The sequence below is a fragment of the Atta cephalotes genome, assembly GCF_000143395.1.
Source record: "Atta cephalotes unplaced genomic scaffold scaffold00100, whole genome shotgun sequence".
Taxonomy (NCBI): Eukaryota; Metazoa; Arthropoda; class Insecta; order Hymenoptera; family Formicidae; genus Atta; species Atta cephalotes.
In genome coordinates, this window is record NW_012130164.1 from 173,565 (window position 1) to 195,831 (window position 22,267).

At 33.5% G+C, this 22,267-nt stretch overlaps 1 protein-coding gene across 1 annotated transcript in view; it reads left to right on the forward strand.

Annotated features, from left to right (window-relative positions):
• Positions 1-22,267, forward strand: part of LOC105624992 (transcription factor AP-2-epsilon) — a 92,172-nt gene that overhangs the window by 23,847 nt on the left and 46,058 nt on the right. The window contains exons 2-3 of the mRNA XM_012206334.1: positions 9,061-9,437; positions 16,424-16,517. Coding sequence (XP_012061724.1) covers positions 9,061-9,437; positions 16,424-16,517 — 471 coding nt within the window. The remainder of the gene's footprint in view (positions 1-9,060; positions 9,438-16,423; positions 16,518-22,267) is intronic.

A 22,267-nucleotide genomic window follows, 5' to 3' on the forward strand; every position in this document is an offset into this window, starting at 1 on the left:
ATATATATATATATATATATATATATATATGTACTATAATTTGTATCAATCTTCAGGATAGAATATCACGATTTTATACCATATATTTAGATATATATTTTGGTGTATATTTCATTTTTTGATTGCTTAAATACTTTCCGTATTACGCGGCATTTAAAATTATAAATCGGGTCTGTCGTGAATTTTGATACGAATTATAGGTTGCCCAAAGTGGACTTTATTTTCTTATTGCAATATTGCGCAACGTGCCACCTGGTTATAGTAGACGTCCGCCACTTGGAATGATGTCTTAATGATCCATCACGTGAAATAATGCGGCGACGCAGAAATTGAGCAAACGAAAGTCATGCTAATCTCGATATACATAGCGAGTGACAGGTTTGAGAATTGAGAATCTTGGCACTTTTAATTTCCTGCAGCAACCTGTGCAAACCAGTTATCTGAATCTCACCACTTTATTCTTTACTCTTTACAGATATTATATATAGTGAGAACTGCAAATTAGATATACATTTTACTCTGTATCTTAATAATTCGATATATATCACATTTTTTATAGATTCAAATATATCATTATGTCTGAAGATATATCTGGACGAAAGTTAAAATGTCTCAGAAATCTAATCTAATCAAATGTAGAAAATAAACAAAAAGATATCATTTTTTAATTAATATCAAGTGGACTTTAACAAAAATTTCAAGCTTTATTATCACAGAAATATATATTTACAGTTAAATACTTTTTAAATTCAACTTCAGCCGCACATTTGCCAGTAGTCTGTCATTAAAATCGTTAAGAATGTATTATAAGATTGAATTAATTCTGTTGTAAGCTATGGTAACATTTATATTCATCATCATTCACTATGTTCTCAGGGTAAGAGGACACAGCATCTCTGTTGATCTCTAAAGGTGATCCTACACGATCAATAATACTAATCAGTAATATTGAATCACAGTAATACTGATAATACACATCAATATTTATAATATTTTTACAATCTTGCACGATTAGTATTATTGACATTTCACTTTTATTGTACGTTATCTATTATCACACATACTGTGACATAAATTCTAATAAAGCGATATTAATGCTCGAAAATTAAAATCCAGGTCAGTATCCTATCCATCAATATCAACCACACATGATCAATAACATTATCAGTATTTGTTAGTACCGAGTATTATTGACCAGATCACTTTTAGGCATCTCTATAAGAAGTACATACAACAACGAGTGCAAAGCTGCACGGACACGAGGCCGCGTTCGCCGGTTCGGCGAGGGTCGGCGAACGTCGTAGAGTACCGCTCCATTACTCCTATTCGCTCGATCGTGGGACGTCCCATCGTCCATCGGCTGGTGGGGGGTCGCCGGTGCTAGGTCTAGGTGCCACGTGGTGGCGCGTACCCCGGGGCGAAATTTCGGTCGTCGTCAGCAAGCGTGCACAAACGAGAGATCTCTCTCTCCCGCTCCATCCACAACGGCGCACCTTCTCTCCTCCCTGTGCGTACCTCCTTCTGTCTTGCTCCGTTGCTCCTTCGCCGGCGTTTGCCGGGACACCCGGCCGGATGGTAGGGCAGAATACTAAGGTGGTGTATCGCGGTGGTAGTAGTAGTAGTAGCTCTCGGTAAGAGCGCACCGTAGCACCTCCCGTTTTGTCCGCGGCCATACAGCCTCTTAGGCTTTACTTTCGTACATTTCGCCGACATCCTCGTCGCTCAGTCGACCGCGACACGGAGGCCACGATCAGCTGTTTCGTACCGGTCTCGTCGAAAGATCGGTGCGAACGCCGTACCATCCTCGGTTATCCCTTTCAAGTTCCCTCCTTCTTCATCATTTCTTCTAATTTCTGAACGAGCCATTACCCGGGATAGAACACGCGAAATATTTTTCGAATAGCATATTTCGAAGACCAGGTTGCAACCCTAGGTCGAGACTCCGATTGATCAATTTATCATTTTATCTACAAGAAATATGGAGACAAATCGGTTAATACGATCACAATTGAAATGAATTTAAGTGTGATACTATGTGTCTGGAAAATATAAAAAATGACGTTGGCCGAAGGAATATCGCGGCCGCGAAACTATCACGTATTGCGTGAACTATAAACAGCAATGGTGATCGATGAATGAGTCATGCGACATCGTTCGTTCATAGTGTATATTTTCATTCTGTTTTCTCATGTTCTTTTTTTTTTAATTTATAAATGATGCTTTTCTCTTTCCCCCGCTTCTCTACTTTCTACTAAAATTTTATTAGGATTTACGTCAAATATTTTGAAGGTCTCATGCATAAAAAAACGTTTCGAAAAACTCCTTTCTAATTCTTTAATCTCGACAATAATTCTCGCGGTCTCTCGTTCCGAAAATATATAAATACGCCTCGTAACCTTGCGAGCGAAGACGGTGGTGCTCTTCGTCATCAGTGTGACTTGATGTGCCCGTCCCGACGTGGTGTGCAGTGTATTATCGCGCGCGCGGATGCGACGGCCGACGTGGAAGCGGGTGTAGCACGATCGGACGGGTTTCCGCTTGCGTTGTGTCGTGTGTACGATGACGAAGAAGGATCCGAGTTGAGGTGGTTCCCGAGACGCGCGAATTTCTCCGTGGAGAGTGCCGATCGTGCATCGCCGTTGATTTACGGAGCCGGCAAACTGGAGATCCTGGGGATGTTCCCGCCGCGCACGGAGGCGCCGACAGCCGACAAGCTGACGTTCTGCTACGCGCCCCATGTCGACATGGCCACGGTCATCGAAGTCGAGGTGCGACTTTTTTTCCCCCGCTTTTTCCTGGCACTCAAGAAATACTCTTTCTTCCTCCGAAGTATTTCCCGATCAAAAGAGCCGCATGTTACGTGGAACTGCGCGACTTATACAGTCCTGCTGGAGCAAACTCCGTTCGAAATTAAACAAAGGGAATAAAATTTTGTCACTTATACGTATTACGTGTATTATCATCAGCAAAAGGTTCTCTACGTGTTATCGCAATATACTGTTGCGCAAATATGGGTCAAAGTACGTAAATATAATATATACAGCAATTACCTTTTCATTACATAGCGACTATGTAGATACGGCAGTTGCGTATTTTTAATCGTACGCACATTCAACGTTAATGGGTACCCTGTCAAACTTTAACTGATATTAATGCAAAGTTAGCGGTAATTATTGTGTGCTCTTTCTTGAGGGCATTTTGCCATTAATTTCTTTCTCCCTTTACTTATCTCATGTTACTTCTCGCAAGTGCTTGTCCCGCGCGCATGAAATAATTTACACATCTTTTAAATTCACGACACAATTACTTCGTGCAATTTTCAATTCGTATCTTAACTCATCTTCCATAGAGGAATAGCGGGAGTTTACACCTCCGCAGCGCACATTTTTATCTTTTATATTCTCGTACAATAATTCTCATGCAATAATATAAGAAGAGAAATATAATAATTATTATCATCCGTTACGTCGGTTGCAGTTACGTACGCTATATCAGTATAATTTTTTCTTAACACTAGGACTATCAAAATTGTCAAAATGACCTGTTTGTAATTTTCTCCACAAATTTATAATTTTTTGAAATTTTAATTCTTGCAATATACAAATGATAAAATTGGTCAATTTATTTTTCTTTTTCATCTCTTTTTTTTTTAATATTTATCTTTTAAGAAATGAATATATTATATGAGTATTCCAAAAGATTTTAAGGATTGATTCCTTATACAAATTCAAAATGAAAAAAACTTTATATGACCATATATCCGAATGGGCTTAGTTTCAAAGATATATACTGAATGTCAAAGTTGAAGAAAAAATTTTGTTTTTTTTTAAATTTAAAAATCACTCTGGTTATTTTTACATATGTTTAAAATTTCGTCAAAATAACTCGAGTGATTTTCCAAATATTTAGATTTAACTGTAATCACATTCAAGTTCTCACACACAAAATATAATTTAACAGTACTTTTTTTTAATAAATTTTCTTTCACTGACGAAAACAAATCTTTTACTAACGAATTAAGATATTATTGACTTTAAGTTTGACGAACGCGGACAAAATACAAAATGAATGCATCATATGTGTGTAACTTGTAAACGTGACAATATAATTAATTTTATAATATTATACAATTTCGATGTCATCATATTTAATAATGCTAAAATTTCTTCACATTTTTGAGATACTTTGTGTCGATACGTAGCAGCCATTAAAATTAACTTAAACACATCGATCGTTGCCCGTGACTATACACCTTGTATATTTTTCTTGGAAATTTGCGCCTAATCTCCCATCGCGCAATTTCGCCATGTGAAGGGGGCCGATTTATTGATTATTAATTGTATACATGTCGTATGTAGCGATGCTTTCTCCAATCTTATCAACAGTGATCTCAGCAGGAAAGTTCGGCCGTGTTCTTTGTGAAGGGAGCTGCCACTTTTGCGGATTGTTCAATATTAAAATATCACACACGCTCGATATCACCGATACAAAATTCCCACGTCATGCTCATACATCAACGATTTCTCCTCTTCCCTCACTTCCTTTTTGCGGAACAACGATTGGTATCGGTTTATTTGGCAATGATCTCGCGACAGTGTATGTTTATACGGCATTTCAACTTTGTAGGCGTAAGAGAGTGCGAGTCGTTCAGCAACGATTCGACATACCTGATTAAGAGCGAGTACAAGACAAATACATATTCGACATTTAAAATATACGTTTCCGACTCTCGACTTTCCTTCCTATCCTCGTGTTTGCCTTCCATCATGAGTATCTATACCATATGCGCGCAGGGCACATATATAAATAACTACGTGTTACTACGTGTAACTACGTATACTAACTGCCTACGCGATTTATTGTAATTTGTGCTGTCATATTTTAGAATATATAAAATTTACTTTTTGAAAATTTTAAGTCTTAGTATTGTCAACCTTCGTTTAAAGCAATACATTTGTCATAATATGGAAAATTATTTAAAATTGCGAAGCAAACATGCCATTTCTTCTTGCGACACACAATGGTAGCGTTTTTTTATGAAATATATTTTCTGACCATTAGTAACAATATATATAAAATAAGATGGCCACGTTCCAAATTAGGAGAGACAGACCTAAATTTTAACTCTTTGTTCCCACTTTACAGCGCGTCCTAAATTTGATCTAAATTAAGGACATAATTATGAATTGTCCCTCTAGGTACAATTTAAAAAAATAAAATATGTTCTCGTAACTTGAAGTGCTCATGATATATCATTTTATTCTAGTTGTTTATCGAATATTAAAGAAAGATAAAATGATATATTATACGCATCATGCGTGAAACGAAATATAGCCTTGATGTAATTTTTATTGTGATCTTATGTTATACATTAAGTACCTATTATTAGTTATTTACAAGCATAATAATATAACATTGTTCATATGTGTTTTATTAATAATTATAAAAACTGTTTATCTACTAAATTTAATTATGACAATTAACATTGATTTTTTTTTAAATGTCCCTCCTTTCTTAAGAAGTTGGTCACTTTGATGCAAAGACACGCAATTGCGATTTATATCTTTTGATGTGTAATAAACTGACTTATATAATCATATATCCATCGCAACGTTGCGCTGAAGTTTCAAGCTACGATTTCAAAAGTCTAATTTAGAAGATGATCAAGTATAACAACAATAAATTTTACTTCTTATCGATTAGAAGCTCGTGTTTGCCTTGAAATATGAAACTTGGGATTTTTACAGCATAGTATTTTTGAAAATTAATAAAAACATCTTTCGCGGAACTAATGTCGATAAATGATCGGTTTAGTTACATAACAACTATACATTTACATACACTGCATGCACGCACACAATGTAGCACGTATAAAGTTTGTACAACAAAACATTTTTGTATCAATAAATATAATTTAAAAATATAAATATAAATTGATATTGTAAATAATAAAAATATAGAAGATTAATTATGATAAAAAGGACGTTTCGTAAGTTTATACATTTTGTTTGTTTGCTATTCGTATGTTTATATATATATATATGTATATGTATATATAATATTTATTATAATATCTGTCCTTTTATTTTTGTATGACATATGCTTCAAATGATTTTAATATATCTTTTATAATTAATTAGCACACAAATATACAAATATACAAATAAAACATAGAATAATTGTTGCTTTTTATTCTTTAACTTTCGTCAACAAGCGTGTAGTCACGGGTATATTTACGTCGAGATTTTTACGTATATATGAAAAATCTGTTTTCGAGCTTTAGTGATGTTCGCTGCGAGATGTTCAAACTCTATGTCAGGTATTTGGTTTCGCGGCAGTATTCAAAGCTCAATCAGATAGGCGCAACATCTATCTCCGGGTTCCATCATCCTCGACCAATTCTGAGAAATTCGATTCTTTATGGAAGTACGAGGAAGTACGAGGACTTATGCTTGTATGTTTCTAATAAATCCAAAGAAATCCAATGCGCTGGGCACCGCACGCGCCCTTTAGGTAATACATAAAATGAAACTAGCAGACCGATCTTTTCGCGGTCTATAGAGTCGTTCAAGATCATATCGCAACGAGCGAAGACCTAATGGCTCACGCGAGATGATACATGCCGCTGCAAAAAGCTTCCCTGATATCCAGATATATATCCCGAATGATACTATCTATAACGTGAATAACATCGTGCAATCGAGAACTCGTATCGCGAGATTACGCAGGTCAGATTAAACAGTATCCCTGGATCATGCGCGAGAAGGTGTCGATGGATCAGGTAAATCGAGATCTACGCACAATCTCGATTTTATGTGCAAAATTTAAATAGAATTATGAGAAATTCTTGTCGAACTTCCTTTTTTCTATTTTCATTTCCGTTTAGTATTATTAATGTTATGTGCACTTTCTAAACATAAATAGGATTTTGATATAAAAAATTAAATTAAAAAAAATATACAACAAAGAGAGAAACGAAGAAGTACAAAGTGGATCATATATCTATAAACTATAAAATATGAAATATATTGAACTATGTATATAATAATTAAAATATAATTAAATTTAAAAAATCTAAATATGACTAGTAAGTGAAAAACAGGAAAAATGTATTATTTAATAAATAAAAGAAATTACTGTCAAACATCGAATGATAAATAACAGCTATAAAGTTATTAGATTTTTAACAGATGTTTAAATATAATAATTAAAATCTATTAAAAAAAAACACAAGTGCGTTATACATAGTTTTAAAAAATTATAAGTTTTTCCAGCTCTGATTTTATCTTTAGAATATTTTATCCAATTATATTATCGATTGCAGTACTGCAGTGACATAATCTACATGTATCAGTTTAGGTTTTAAAAATTGCATTCCTCAATCCTATCAGTACTTGCATTTTATAATCTATTTATATTCGCGTCGATTACTATGAGATTTGCATAGTTTCCATCTTCTTATTATGAAACTATCTATGAAATAGGAAATCTATGTTCATCTCTTTTTGCTGTAATAATCATTGGTCTTGTTTTGCACAAAAAATTTTAAAATGGTTATTGTGGTTTATTCTCATTACATTGGTCTTTAAAATTAGTGGAAATCGCGTTAAGACTGATTTATTATTATAATAGAAGAAATAAACGTGGATTAATTATATTTATACAGGAATTGAAAAATTTAATTGTATTTTTTGTTATACTTATTATCATCATTTCATATTACAATTAATAATAATAATATAATAATTATAATTATATATTACATTAATATTGTTTATTAACGATATATTAGTAATTAACTGCTACGTTCAATAAATATATATTTTGTATATATATATATATTTTATATATATTTGATCTTTTTAGATTATTTGATATCTTTTTTTTATCTTAATTACTATCATTAGACAAGAAAATCCAAAGTAAAAAAAGTATACATTTATACACGATTTTTTTTTCGATTATCACATCTATATGAATTAACAAAAGTCAGGAAGTTAATCTGGAAGCTACCCAAAATTTAATGAAACAGATGTTCCAAATAAGTACATTTTCTAATCACATGTAGATTTAATCTAATAGAAGGAATTTCCGTGCGTTACTGTGTTCTTACCATGTAATTTTGGTTCGCTCTGACTAATGCGCGATGCTTAACCCTTTCGCATCAGATGCAACACGTGATGTGTGTGACGTATCTCTTATCTCGAATGGATCGGATGTACGTTGTACATAGTCTGTAATTACCGCCATGAGAAGTGAATCCTTCGTCGAGCGACTGTGCGCAGATCTTGTAAATGGAAGGAGATTCATTTTCTTCTGTTTTACCGCGAAGCTAATTGATTAACCTTTTGGGCTCTCCTAGTAGCAAAACTTAACACGATATTACAACCTATTTTAGTATAATTATAAACAAAGAACTCTTTGCGATATCTTTTATAATAAATAAGAAATTTAACTTCGCCGAATATCGGCGGTTTTGTAAAAAGTGTATCTCAATTTAAAAAAAAAACAATATTTATTTATTTATATTATAAAATCGAAACATACGTGATAAAATGTTTATCTCTCTATTGATCATGTAGAAAGTCATAAAGTCGAAAAAGATTTAGCGAAATATAATGCTTATGAAGATTTAGCGAAATATAATGCTTATGAAAAGAACATATGGTTTTACTGAAGTATCTTAAGATTTAAATAAATATAGATTTGAATATAATTTTGTTACACTATCAAAATAATTATGTTGAAGACTCAAGCATAATGAGCAATGCAAAAAAGTTTTGATTTGCAACTAATTTGATCATCCTATATAATTATTTTGAGTCGAACGAAATTTATTTTCAAATTTATATCTAATTAACCTTTCAGATACTTCAACAAAGCCAATTCTTTCCGTACACCTAGAAGTTTTGTATGTCCACGCAATTTGGTTTATTAACAAAAGTTATTTGCTTATTCCTTTATAGTATTACGTTCTTAACTTTTCAAACATCTCTTTAACACTTAATATAATTATGAATCTTTACTGCAGAATGTAATTGTGATGTTTTTTCTTCATAGGACCGTCTGACTGGTCATGGGGGCATCTCCTCGCTGGGCGGCGGGAATTCGTCACCCTATTCCGGTGCCCATCACCACGGACACCGGGGAAACGGAAACGGGGGCGGTATGCCCCACCACGGGGGCGCATCGTTGCCAACCGCCTCCGACTTCCAACCCCCTTACTTTCCACCCCCGTTTCCTTCGCATCATCACGCGCCCGCTAGCCCCCAGCATCCCGGTCTCGGCCAACCGCAACACCTGGATTACCTCGTCGGTGATCCTTATACGCAAACGCTCAACACACTACACCAACACCATTACAATCACCTGAGCGCTGCCGTCACCGCGGGCCAAAGGAGCGGTGATCTCAGGAGAGACGCCGAAGGGATTCACGTGGTAAGTACTAAAATATGCTTTCACGTAGAGAATGCATCAAGGATATCATAAAAGGTTCCGTAGAAACTTAAATCAATTATATTAGATGCTTATCTCATAAATAAAAACAGCTAATATTCTGGCTAGTGTTTTAATAATGCATTTGGAACATTATAAATTACAACGGGATTTATGTGTATAATATTGTTTAAATTGATTATTAGATCTCTGGTTCATAATAAACTGCCATGTATTATTCTAATAATGCATTTGGCGTGTTATAATGCGGTTTAGAAAAATTTAAAATGTTCTTGAAAACTTTTCAAGAATTAATTATTATATAAATTTTTGGAAAAAATGCCCTTATGATATAAAATCAAAAAAATACATAATGTAAAATTTAATTGTAAAGAAAGTCGCGCGAATCTGATAAAAAAAAAATCGCTCTACGATAGGGAATGATGTTCTATAAAAAGGAAGATATCATATGTGTAAGATTGAAGAAATTTTATGTGAAATGAACATTATGTGTTTTGTGGATGAATCAAACACTCGATAATGTCTAACGACTTAGTATGAATAATCTAACAAAGCACAATGCACTGATGCACAAGGCTACTGATACTCGTATAATTAACTCTAAAATATAGTCAATTACAAAAAAGAATATTATATAGCCGGATAACACATGATTCGCATATGAGTTTTACATTCTTTAATCCTTTGACCCTTCATAATTATTTGTTCAGCGGCTTACATAATCCATATACAATCAATCTTACGCGCTCTTCCAACAGACGCCAATTAAACAATCACACGCTACATTAAACATTCGAAACTTGACTTTTTGCGTTTACATGTCTGCAGTCTTTTTATACTTTTTCTTGCGTTGGTGCAAGGATCGCGACAGTTTCGTTCATTACCAACATGTATTATAGCTACACACAAGCGAGCATCCTTAAAAAATTAAACATTTACTTTTTGTTACCAACTCGAATGGAGTCTCAGTCGTATCAGAAAAAAACTTGCATTCAGTTAACATATTGTCAAAAAAAGAAGGCTTCGTGTTTTTTTCCAAAGGATCAAAGAATCGCTAATTGCGTATCTTAAATTTTGCAACACTGATGATGAAGAGCCGAACACAGACAACATACAAGAAAGATCCCAGCGCGTGTTTGGGATGCATTGAAAAAAAACTAAATTGATATAATATCACTATATTTAGTATTAATATTTATTTGATTAATTCTATGTAAACATTTATTAAACATATGTATACTTATTTGATACAAAAATCATTAATTTGATTTGACCTTTTCTTTATTGAATAAATATTTATTTACTGTAAGTGAATGTAAGTGAAGTGTATTTACATAACACTTAGTATTATTCAAAGAAATATGTATATGATGTAAATTTTGTTTCAGTTTCCAATTATCCAAATTTGATGTTATATTTTACAAACACCATAAATTATAAGTATTGTATATATAAAAAATATGTGGAAACATACAGAAATATGTATTGTGAATAGTAAGCATCCGAAAGGAACTAAAGAATACTTGAGAATGCACGCGGTAAGAAGGCCAGATTTCTTATACTGAATAACGTAACAAAAACTCGATTCATGTAATATTTAAATCCATGTCATTAATTAAAATAACGATCATCGTACTAACGATGCTGTAAATTTAACGATGTTCGGCCGTGATTCTCGACAAGTTTATTTATATATTATTAAATCTGCAATGTGGATATTTATACAGGAAGAGAAAAATTGCAAGCGAGGTTTCATACGGTAGAACTTCATTTGTCGTATGTAAAGATGCAACATTTAAAGTATTCAACACACAAAGTATATAACACACATTGTTATTTCATTGTTTCATTAAATAACAATTATATGAATTATTATTTGAATTATATTATATGCATATCTAATTATGTAATGTATATATACTATATATTCTGATCTTTTTTCTTTTTTTATTCAAACATATGCCGAAACAATTTAAAAAAATAAAAAGTTTGCTTTTTAATCATATATATATATATGAATTATAACATACTTCCTTTATATAAGCTTTTCGTACGCAATTAAATTTTAATATTCGGCTTCATCAAGACTTACAATTAACCATGGTCGATCGTTACCGCGAAGGAAAATCGTGTCTTTAACAAATGCGATGTAAGCGGCGTGTAATCTTAGATTACGCGATCATATCCTTCCTCATAGATCTGGGGAGGTATCCTGAATATCGCGCGCGCGGAAGCATGGAAATTGTGGTGCCATGTATGTACAGCCAGTACCACGTTCATATAGAAGGGAATGAAAACTGGTGAAGATCCGGTGTATCATCGGTATCCGGCCAGCTGGATACCTTATTAGCAAAGTATCCAACGTTGTTATTTGTAGGACGCCGCGGCATATCTTCGCGACGTGTGTTCACGGGGTGGATGTAATGACAGGCGTGGTATCGATCTATCAGGAGAGTCGCGGTCAATAAGTCGTCGTCCCCGTGACATCGGTGATTGCGATCGTCGATCTGCCGCGAGCATGAAGAGGGACAGGACTTTGTGGCCGCGATACTCGCGCGACATTTGCATTTGCCACGGTGCGGAGTTGCCCGCCCCGTGTAATACACCTTACGTGGCTGGAAATCATGCCAGACGAATCCCGACCTTCGTAAACTGATGTCCTTCGAGTCTCTCTCGCCCTCCAATAAAATTGTACAGAATGATATTTTGTACAGGACGCGTCTTAGTCCTCGGAGATATACTTGAATTAATTGTCGCATGCATCACGAAGAACTTTCGTTTATTACATTATATTATTTTTCCATTTATAAAGTTTATTTCTTAAATAATTCATTTTTGGATTGTAATCGTGCGTAGAATATATAGAAAAATATAGAATAATAATAATAATAAATAAAGAATATAAATAAATATAAAAAATAAAGTGAAAAATAAAGTGAAAATGCCGATTGCCAATGAATTGTTTTTTTAAATTTTGCTTAAAAAAATCATGGGTTTTTTAACAATTCAGTTCATATGACAGAACTGGATAATTTTATCTTGACGGAATTTTTATAAAAAATCGCACTATTTAAATATTTAATGTTAACACCTAAAAAAATAACGTCAAAACGAATCACACTTTAGAATGATTTTGCTGAAGTATCTAAAAAATGAATGCGATATATATATCTAAATATAATTTACACGTATTAAATCATCAATATAATTATGCAGGGTATTCAAGCATGGATGAGTAATAAAGCAAAAAGTTTTAATTTAACATTTTATAACCAATTTGAGCATCCTGTATAATCATTTTAATGGTCCAACAAAATTATTTTTAGATCTGTATCTAACTATATTTTTAAATATTTTAATAAAATTGTTCTTTCCGTGTTAATAACACTTTAGAGTATAAGAATTTATAGAATATGAAAAGTGATTTTTTCATATAACTGGTTGCCAGGGGCTCGGCTAACCTTTTATTTTTTTAAAGAACTACTATACGTTTATGATTAGACGATACTATATGTTTATGATAGATTATTTATACCTATATTATGCTATAGAATAAATGCTATGTCTGAATTTAAGTATAAACAATCTAAGACAGGAGTATTGTTTAAAAACCCGTTGCAAAGGTCAGTTTTATGCACGATCTCGTATATAAGTATTACAGCAACACTATACCCAGATGTCGAGTGCGATCGGCTTTGAGATCCCAACGATCATTATAGCAATAGTATTTGTGGTCCACCTTGCACGCTCTTGGTATTCACGAAGGCACCACCCTAATTACCGCGTCGGCACACGCTACCACCGTCATTTCTATCGCGGATTACCATTCGTGCCCGATTTCCAAAGGTGTCATATGACGTTGGCGCGATGGAGAGAAAAAAAAGGAAAATACGTTCGACGAAATTCGACACGGAGGTGTGTGACGAACGTCACTCTTGCTCAGGCCCGTGTTCGTTTCGCGCGTCTCGGAGTTGAGAGCGGTGCAGAAGAGCAGTTTGTTGCGGAGAGCATCTGTCCACGCCATATGCAGGCTCGAGTTGCCGACTCGGCGTTTTATCAAGGACCGTGATATTATTTTCCGTCCGTATGATTGAGAGCTGGACATGCGACGCTATGTATATTGCTACTGTAATTTGTATGTCGAACGAGTTGCCCAATAACGCGCTAATAAAAAATATACGCACGGACGTTACGGATTGCAAGCAAAGTGTTTTCTTTCATCGTCGATTTTATTTAAAATCTGACGAAGACAGTTTACGGGGTTCAAGTGACTAGAGATAATTAGTGTTTCTCTGAATTTAATTTTTAGATATGTAAACAGGAGGCACGAGATATTATCTAAATTATATAACATTAAATTAATTTTATCTTGATGGAATTTTTATTAAAAAATGCTTGGCTATTTAGATAATTATAAATAGATTAATGTTAACAATCAAGAATTTAAAATAGTATTGAAAGGAATCAAACTTGATATACCTACTTTAGGGTATAAAAGTGTTTCAATCGTATAACGCTTGCCATATGAGGGCGGCTTTGACGTTGACTACCCTCCCGCGATCAAATGCACGTTATCGATTATCCCAAACATCGCACCCCTTCGATTTCTTTCTAGCCGACGGGCATTCCTGTAGAGAGGGTGGGTATCTTCGATTTTAATGAAATCTCAGAACGCTATACTCCCGATTTCCTGCGATATTGAGTTAGGTTGCGGAATAACGCACTTTTCCACCGTTTACATAGTGGTTATTTATTGTTTTCCTTCCATACGGAAACTAACGCAGATATATTATGTCACTTGCACAAGTTTTAATTCTAAGAAATTAACTTGCAAGAGGATATTGAAAAAAGCTTACTTAACAGCCAACAAAAAATATGCATATTTCAAACAGAGATGTAAATAAGCCGCGCGAGTTCTTAATGGCCATTTTTATTTACAATAATTCTTTAATAATGCATGAAGCCAATAATAATTAATCATCCTGAACGAGGGTCACCAGCCGGTTTACAAAAAAGTGAAAAAAATTTGCTATCATTACACATTGAAAAGAGATAATATCGACAACTATAAGGATTAACTAAGAAGAAAGCATAAAAGATCTTTTGCGTCACAAGCAATTATAAAATGTTGACGATTACATGAATTGATACCTAGGCTTGTTTATAAACTTGTTAGCACTTATCAGCAGTACTTATCAGCGGAACATAATTAATTGATTATACATACCTACTTATAATTAATGTATCAATAGTTATGTTGTAACTAACACTTAAGTTATATCATAACATTGTAGAATTTAAAGTAAAAATTCGATAATGAAAAAATATATTTTATAGTGCAAGAAAATATTTTTTATAGCAAACTTTTAAATATTAATGTTGTCATAAATATTAATATGTCAGTGAACTTCTTCGCAATAAAAAAATTAATGAATTTTGAGAAAAAGAAATTTAAAATGATAATAATTTTTAATTATTTAAATATTATTTAATTCTCTGCATTACTGATATTTTGATTAAGTAAAAATTTTGATAGATAAATTTAAATTCATTATATACGAAATCAAAATAAGTACAATCCGATCGTTCTATGATGATAAAATTCATAAAATTCATAAAATTAATAAAGCTTCGACAAGTCTACCAAAATTTTTTTAGATTTTTAAATAATCCAACTATAAAAAGTGTGCTCTGTTTTTTAAAGACTCCTATTATTGATGGAAGAATTAAAATTTATATTACCAGCGAATAGTTAAGTATATCTACAGAGAGCATGATAATTAAGTTAAATATCATCATTAAGATTGCGAAAAATTTCCAGAATTTTCCATCAATCATACAAAGCTTAATGGCGTCAGAGAATATTTACGTAATTGTACGCAAGCATTATAAAGGATATTTTTAATAAGCGTGTCTCGATTAATTGTAAGTGACTGTAAAAATAACGAAATTGCAATATGAAAAATGCGCTCGCGATAGACAGACGACAATAAATAGCATGGCACGGTTTATCGTGGTGACAAACCAGCGCTGGATCTTTAACGACGGCGAATACGAGGATCCACGAGATCGTTTCGTGCCCATCGTCGTAAGACGTGACTTTCGGATGTGCTTGGAGGCAAGAAGACACTCGGGTTATTCGGGCAGAACGCGAAGTCTTGGCACCCCAAAGCTTGCGGAACACACAGCCATACGATGCCTTTGCATAGTTCATCATAGTTAGGGAAACTTGGACGTTCTCGAGTGTTAAGCGCGTCCTGGTCGCGTTCGCGCGTCTCCTCGACACCGTTCTCTCTTGTCTCTGCATCGTTAATACCGATAACTAGATCCGAGCGAGCGAAACTTATGCGAATTGCTACATTCGACACGGACGTATCGAGCTCCGGTGTGACTAAAGTCGTGTAATAGCCAGCTTCATTAGGATCATTGATTAGATCTATAGATTAGATTACGCGGTTAATAAGCAATTGTAATTAGATGTAAATGCCGATTAGATGTAATTGACGCGATACAAATTCGCACTCGTATCATTTTTTTTCCATTTTTTTTCTTTTTCTCTTTGTCTTTCTTATTTGTTTTTATCGCGAAATAATCCTATGTACCTCTCTTTTTTTTAAATTAAATAAGTAAATTCTTATTCAGTTAATGTTTTGCGATATTACGTGTTAAGTAATTATGTAAGATAATAATATTAATGTGTGTTAATATATGTTAATTTTGTAAATTTGTTTGCTAATAGCATCCCATAATGATTTACTACAGCTATTTTAAAGCTAGCACATAAATCAATATTATGATCTTAAATTATTTATTTTGCAGCTAAAATTTTGCCGCTCTGCACTTTTTAAGTTTTTTTTCGCGCAAATTCGATAATTTCGTAAAATTTCGCAATATTTCTGCGAAATAAACTTCCCCTTGTGTGATAGTTCGTTCGCTGCACCCTGTGTAATTTACTTATTAAATTTTCGGCTGACCTTTGGCATTCCCTCGGGGAGGATGCCAGAAACGTTTGCTTTGAAACAAATATGCTAAGCAGTGCGATGCCTAAGATGATGGCAAAGGTATCCCTAAAGGGTGCACAAACCCGCGTCTTGCATTATTAGCAAATTGCAGATGATTTTATACGCGCGTAAAATCCTTGTTCAAAGTTGTCGATAAATTCGGCCCGTTATCCAAACATTTTATTTGTCACAACATAGAGATATTTTTATAAAAGTATATCGAATATATAAAATAATAATAACAATAAATTGATATTTTGTAAACATACATTAAAACATATAAAATATTAAAGTATTTATACGCAAATACAATAATGTCTCAATATTAAAAATTCTTTTGTATTTTTAAAATACATATTTGTGTTTTCAGAAACAATCTAGAAATTTAATTATGACTTTTATAATAATTACTGAAATTAATATGAAAGTAATATTATAACATCAATTTTCAAGCTTGAAATTGCTAAGCAATATAACAAGTAATATAGAGAAGTTAAACAAAGTAGAGTAAAAACAAACTAATAATTAAATCAAAATAAAAACTAATTTATTGAATCTTAAAGTCAATGGAAGAAAGGATTAAAATTATTTTTCAACAATAATCATTGTATAAGACTTATTTTGACTTACTTAGTCTTCTTCAGCCAATTAAAAAATTGTAATAAAGAATATAGAATTGTAATAAAGAATAAATTAACAAAAATTAAAAAGTTAGATATATAAATACCATGACGAATAAACATTGTAAAGAGTTAGAAAAAAAAATTCATATTTAATAGTGACAATGGTATAATAAAAAACGGATAACAAATGGTAAATAACACGATATACTTTTATAATATTAAAAGTAACATCATATTTCTATTTTATGAAAAGAAGTTACAGATTCTAAAAAAATATACTCATGGATCTCTCCATTTTTTCCCGTCTCATCCTCAGCGCGACATGGACGAAACGAGAGCTTCTGGAAGCGACTACAATGCCAATAATCAACCGAGTGGATCGACCGATTGCAATAGCTTTATCCTTGAGAACGTGATGCTCCGTTGTATCCTCCCCGTTTCATTGTGTGCAACTTGGGGACCCTTTAGCGTCCTTTAGCATTTATGCTCGGTAGAGTAGCGTTTGTGACAGCTTTTCGACTAAAGGGGTTTGGATTTGAGAAATCGGCACCATTGTTGCGCCTTCGCTGCTGGAAAGAGCATGCCGTTTAATCGGCCGGCGCAATGCGAAAACGGGGTCGGATTAGAATTGTACGGGTGAATTAACGTTGCTCTAAGTACGAGAAATAGACGCGAGTGAATTTTGTATGCCATCTCCAAAGTAGCAACATGTCATATGATATACAAATTTAATGAATTTTTAAATTTTAACATTCTCTCTTAAATCTTTAAGTCGTTGGTTATTTTCTTTAACTCACTAACACAAGTTTATGTAACAGAAAGATAGACATTAAAAAGATAGATTAAAGCCGATGACTCATAAAAACCAGTTGATGAAGAAAGAACCGTAAAATATTGCTTTATATTATGTTGTGACTAAATGATTCAAAATGCTTCATAGTGATAGAATAAAACTACTTTACGTTTCTTACATACGTTATGTAACTATAGACAAATGACATTCTCATAATCACCACGTGAGTCATTCATTTTTTGCTGCGAATGACTTGAACGGATAATTATGAATGGTTTTGGCAAATCTCTCTGTGCAGCACAGAAAAAAATATTCCGTTTTTATATCATTGTATGATCGCGCGTTCTACAATTGTGATAGTAGAATTCGGAAAAAATATTCCATTATTTTCTTAAGCGCACACTCATTATTAATTTTTATAATATATTCTGTTCTCTTTAAAGCGCATATAAATATCTTCACAATTCAATATAGAAAAAAAAGTTGCGTTTATTTTTATGGTATTTCATTGTATATTGTCGTCCTTCAGAAAAATGCAACAACAAAATCTAAAAAAAAGTATTTGCATTGGTATGTTTCTAATTATAATTTTACATTTTTACAACATAGGAAAAAAAAATTGCATTTATTTTTATCCCATTATTATTATCGTGCATCCTTTAGAAATATGACAACAAAATCCAGAAAAAATATTCATTTTCCATGTTTTCACATCAACATTATTTTAAATTGTACATATTTTAAATTTTACATTTTTATATCACATTCTGCTTTTTTCAGGGCAAACGAGTATAAATATCTTCACAATTCAAATAGAAAAAAATTGCATTAATTTTTATCCCACTGTATTGTGCGTTCTTTAGAAATGCGACAACAGAAAGATAGTTCGATTTCTATGTTTCACGTTAGTGCACTTCTAATTATAAGTTTACATTTTTATATCATGTTCTGCTCTCTTCGAGGCAACCATACATAAATATCCCCACAATTCCAAACGTTCGTTTCTCGCGTATACGTTCCTCGCGTGTAAATAATATACATTTATAACTGTATCCCAATACTCCGCAATGCGAAGGAATTACGTAATAAGAAATATATCGCTTCACAAGAATGCAGGCGAGCATATTATTGCCGTTGTCCGTTTCGTTGTGGTTCAATCCGATCAACGCCATCATTTATCAGTATCGACGTTACCGCGACGGCGATACGTGATTTTATTTTACCGGAGCGTTTAACGAGAGAAAGGCGATCACATTTCATCTCATTAGCCGACACAACACGGTTACATCAATGTATAACTATCACGAACTCGTCAATATAAACCCAGAAAGCGGTTCCAAGCACGTTAATTAACGCCGCGTACCTTTTTTCGTTCCTGTGAAAGTTCCTGGATGGAGTTGGCCGCCTTGAACGCGACATAAAACGTATAATTTTCGACCTCCTAATCACGATTCGGATTCGGACAGTCATGACCTTAATGCTCTCTCGCATCTGCCGAACGATTTCCCACCGCGAACGCAAAATAGCGACGCTATCGATCATATCGAGCTCATTAGGCATATTTGCTAATCCGCACACGCAACATTCTCCGTACGTTAGGATGATGAATCGATCGAGTAGCCTCGATCTCGTGAAAACGACGGACCTAAAACGAACGCGCGACGGCCACCTTCTTCTCAATGATTAAACTTGACGTTCAGACACAGTCGGCGCTTAAAAAGCAAATACCGTGATTGCGCCGATGTCCCGCTTCTCTAAATTGTAATCCAGCGGATTCGCGAGTCACACGGTGCAACGTTCCGGGCATCAATTTTCAATCAAGCGAAATTTTCAATCTGCTAATCTCATGGAATAGGAGAAGTTAAAGTTCCTATGACGATAACTATCAAATAATGGTGTTTCTCTCGGCAGTTGTAATTACAGTGAGACGCTGTAGTTATATGTTAATATTTTTTACGCGCGTCCCCGGATTCCTTAATCAGCTGATCATATAATTAGGACTAGGATCATAATTAGGATTACATTATACAGCGAGTGGCAGAATGCATGGAATGTGTAATCGATATAAGCATATCCGAAGTGATACGAGAAATGTTGAGTGTCGATCGGGGAATCCAATACCATTTGTGAGTTTTTTAATCTTCTTTATTGTATATATGTCGCACGTCGATCTAAACGATCATGACAGGACGGAGGATTATAACGGTGGAGGAGGAGAGGGGGACAATCTATAGCAAAGAAATCGGAGAAACTCGCTTGCGGTAATTTCTTCTGCGTTGCGATGCTCGTGTAGAAAAGATGTAGAACAATAATGGTAAGGGCTCGTGATATAACCGTATTTGTGACACGGAGCGACTCGCAGTCTGAATAAAATCGCTAGTTTTTCTTCCCTGGCGGTCGTGATTAAGATTCTAAGCATATATCCGCTTTATTCTCCATTTCCTAGAAGACTCGCGCTTAGTCTCATTATATCCGCTTTCTCTTGTTGTATCTATTTGTACATATGAGTTTATATATCGAGAGGAATTTCTTTTCCATATTGTTAAATAAGAAGAAGAGTAGAAATTATTTAATAAATTTTTATGTTTAATAAATAGAAACTGTTATTACTTGCCTTCGTCTGCTGTGAAGCGAAATTTCTCAATTAAAATTTTTGTTTTTACATTTATTGAATTCTAATAGTAAGTCATGGGAGAATGAAAGTATCGTGAGAATGAATACTTACGAAAATATGTATGATAAAATATAATAATAAAACATGAATATTTTAAAACTTACCTGAATAAAATTTAAAATTTCTTATAATTATATATAAAGTAAGAGATATACAAAATTTAACGGAACACAATCAGTGTTAAAGATGAAAGCAATTAATCAAAAAAATTCGATCCAATCAAGTTACTGTACAGGAAACATCATTCCGGATGAAGGGAGGTTCGCGACTTTCTTTTGAAGTACTTCGCGCATGTCGATTTTATAGGCGTATCTACTTTAAGAAGCAACTTTAAACAGCCGACCATGTTCATCGTGAGAGAATAACGCGAGAGTAATTACGCGATCGGCGGGATCCATTAGAGCCTCGTCAGCTCGCTCGTCTTTATCGATGACATAAGAGAACTTTTATAGCACGAGGATTCCTGCCGTCATCCTTTACGCGCATTCACGTGCGTTCGCTTCACAACTATTCCCTCGTCTCTCATTTAAAACCATGTTACATGCCGACCTGGTGCGGCGACGCGGCAGCGATGCAGTACGAAATAAATTGCGCCTGCTTTACGGGACGAAAGCTACAAATGAAGACCAATGAAGAATTCACTGCGAGCCTAGAGATAAAATCTTCCCAGATCGGAGAGCCGCCACTTGTTCGTAATTTGCCGACACGCGTGGCAGAAAAGCTACGATATCGCTGATCATTTTCATCGTGAGTACCGTTTAATGGAGCATACAACTGAACTCGCGAAGCTGAAGCTATAGCGCGACAATACAGCGTGCAATACGCGTTATTTCGACGAGTCATCGTCATCCGCCTCTCCTTTCTACATTGGCGAGAGTAAGCAGCGAATGTTGAAGTACGTACGGGATAGTAATTCCGTTACCTGAAAGGGTAGATTAATATCTTCTTGTTATTCTAACAACGAAACATTGTGCCGACTTTATAATGCTGACTACAAAAATTGCAGCTTTAATCTATTTGTTCACTTTTATGCCTTTTAAACTGATCAGATTTCTTCACGACGAAGTCATTAAGATACGTAATTGTAGTGAGGCAGTCCTTATGAATTTTAATTTATCGATATTTACTTGATATTTCTCGAAATTGATATCTTTTTAGCCTTCATAAAACATTCATTTATTATTTTATACAAAGTAATTTTAAATATTTGTACAAGTGAAATAAAAATAATAAATTTATTATATCATTATTATTTATTATTATTAAATAAAATAAAATTATTACAATTTTTAAACTCGATTTTTATTTTGTGGATTATCTTTCGCATTAAAAACATGATGTAATTATAAAATACTGATACAGAGACATATTGGCGACTTCACAGAAATTTGTCAAGAGGACATTTTGGCATGCCGCAAGCGAAATTTTTTTTAAGGCTAAATATGAAAAGATAAAAAATATTAAATTATTATTTAAATTATTATATTTAAAAAATATTATTGAAATTTTTATTAATGCGTAATTCATAAAACGTTTTATTTAAAATTATATCAACTAAATTAAAATATATTAAATAAAATTGTATTTTAAATTATATCAAAAAGAAATAATATAATGGAATCTATGTTTTTTTATATCTAGGAGTTTCTAAAATTAAAAAATATTTTTGGAATATCAAAATTATCATTAAAAATTTCAAGAAATATTAATAATATTATAT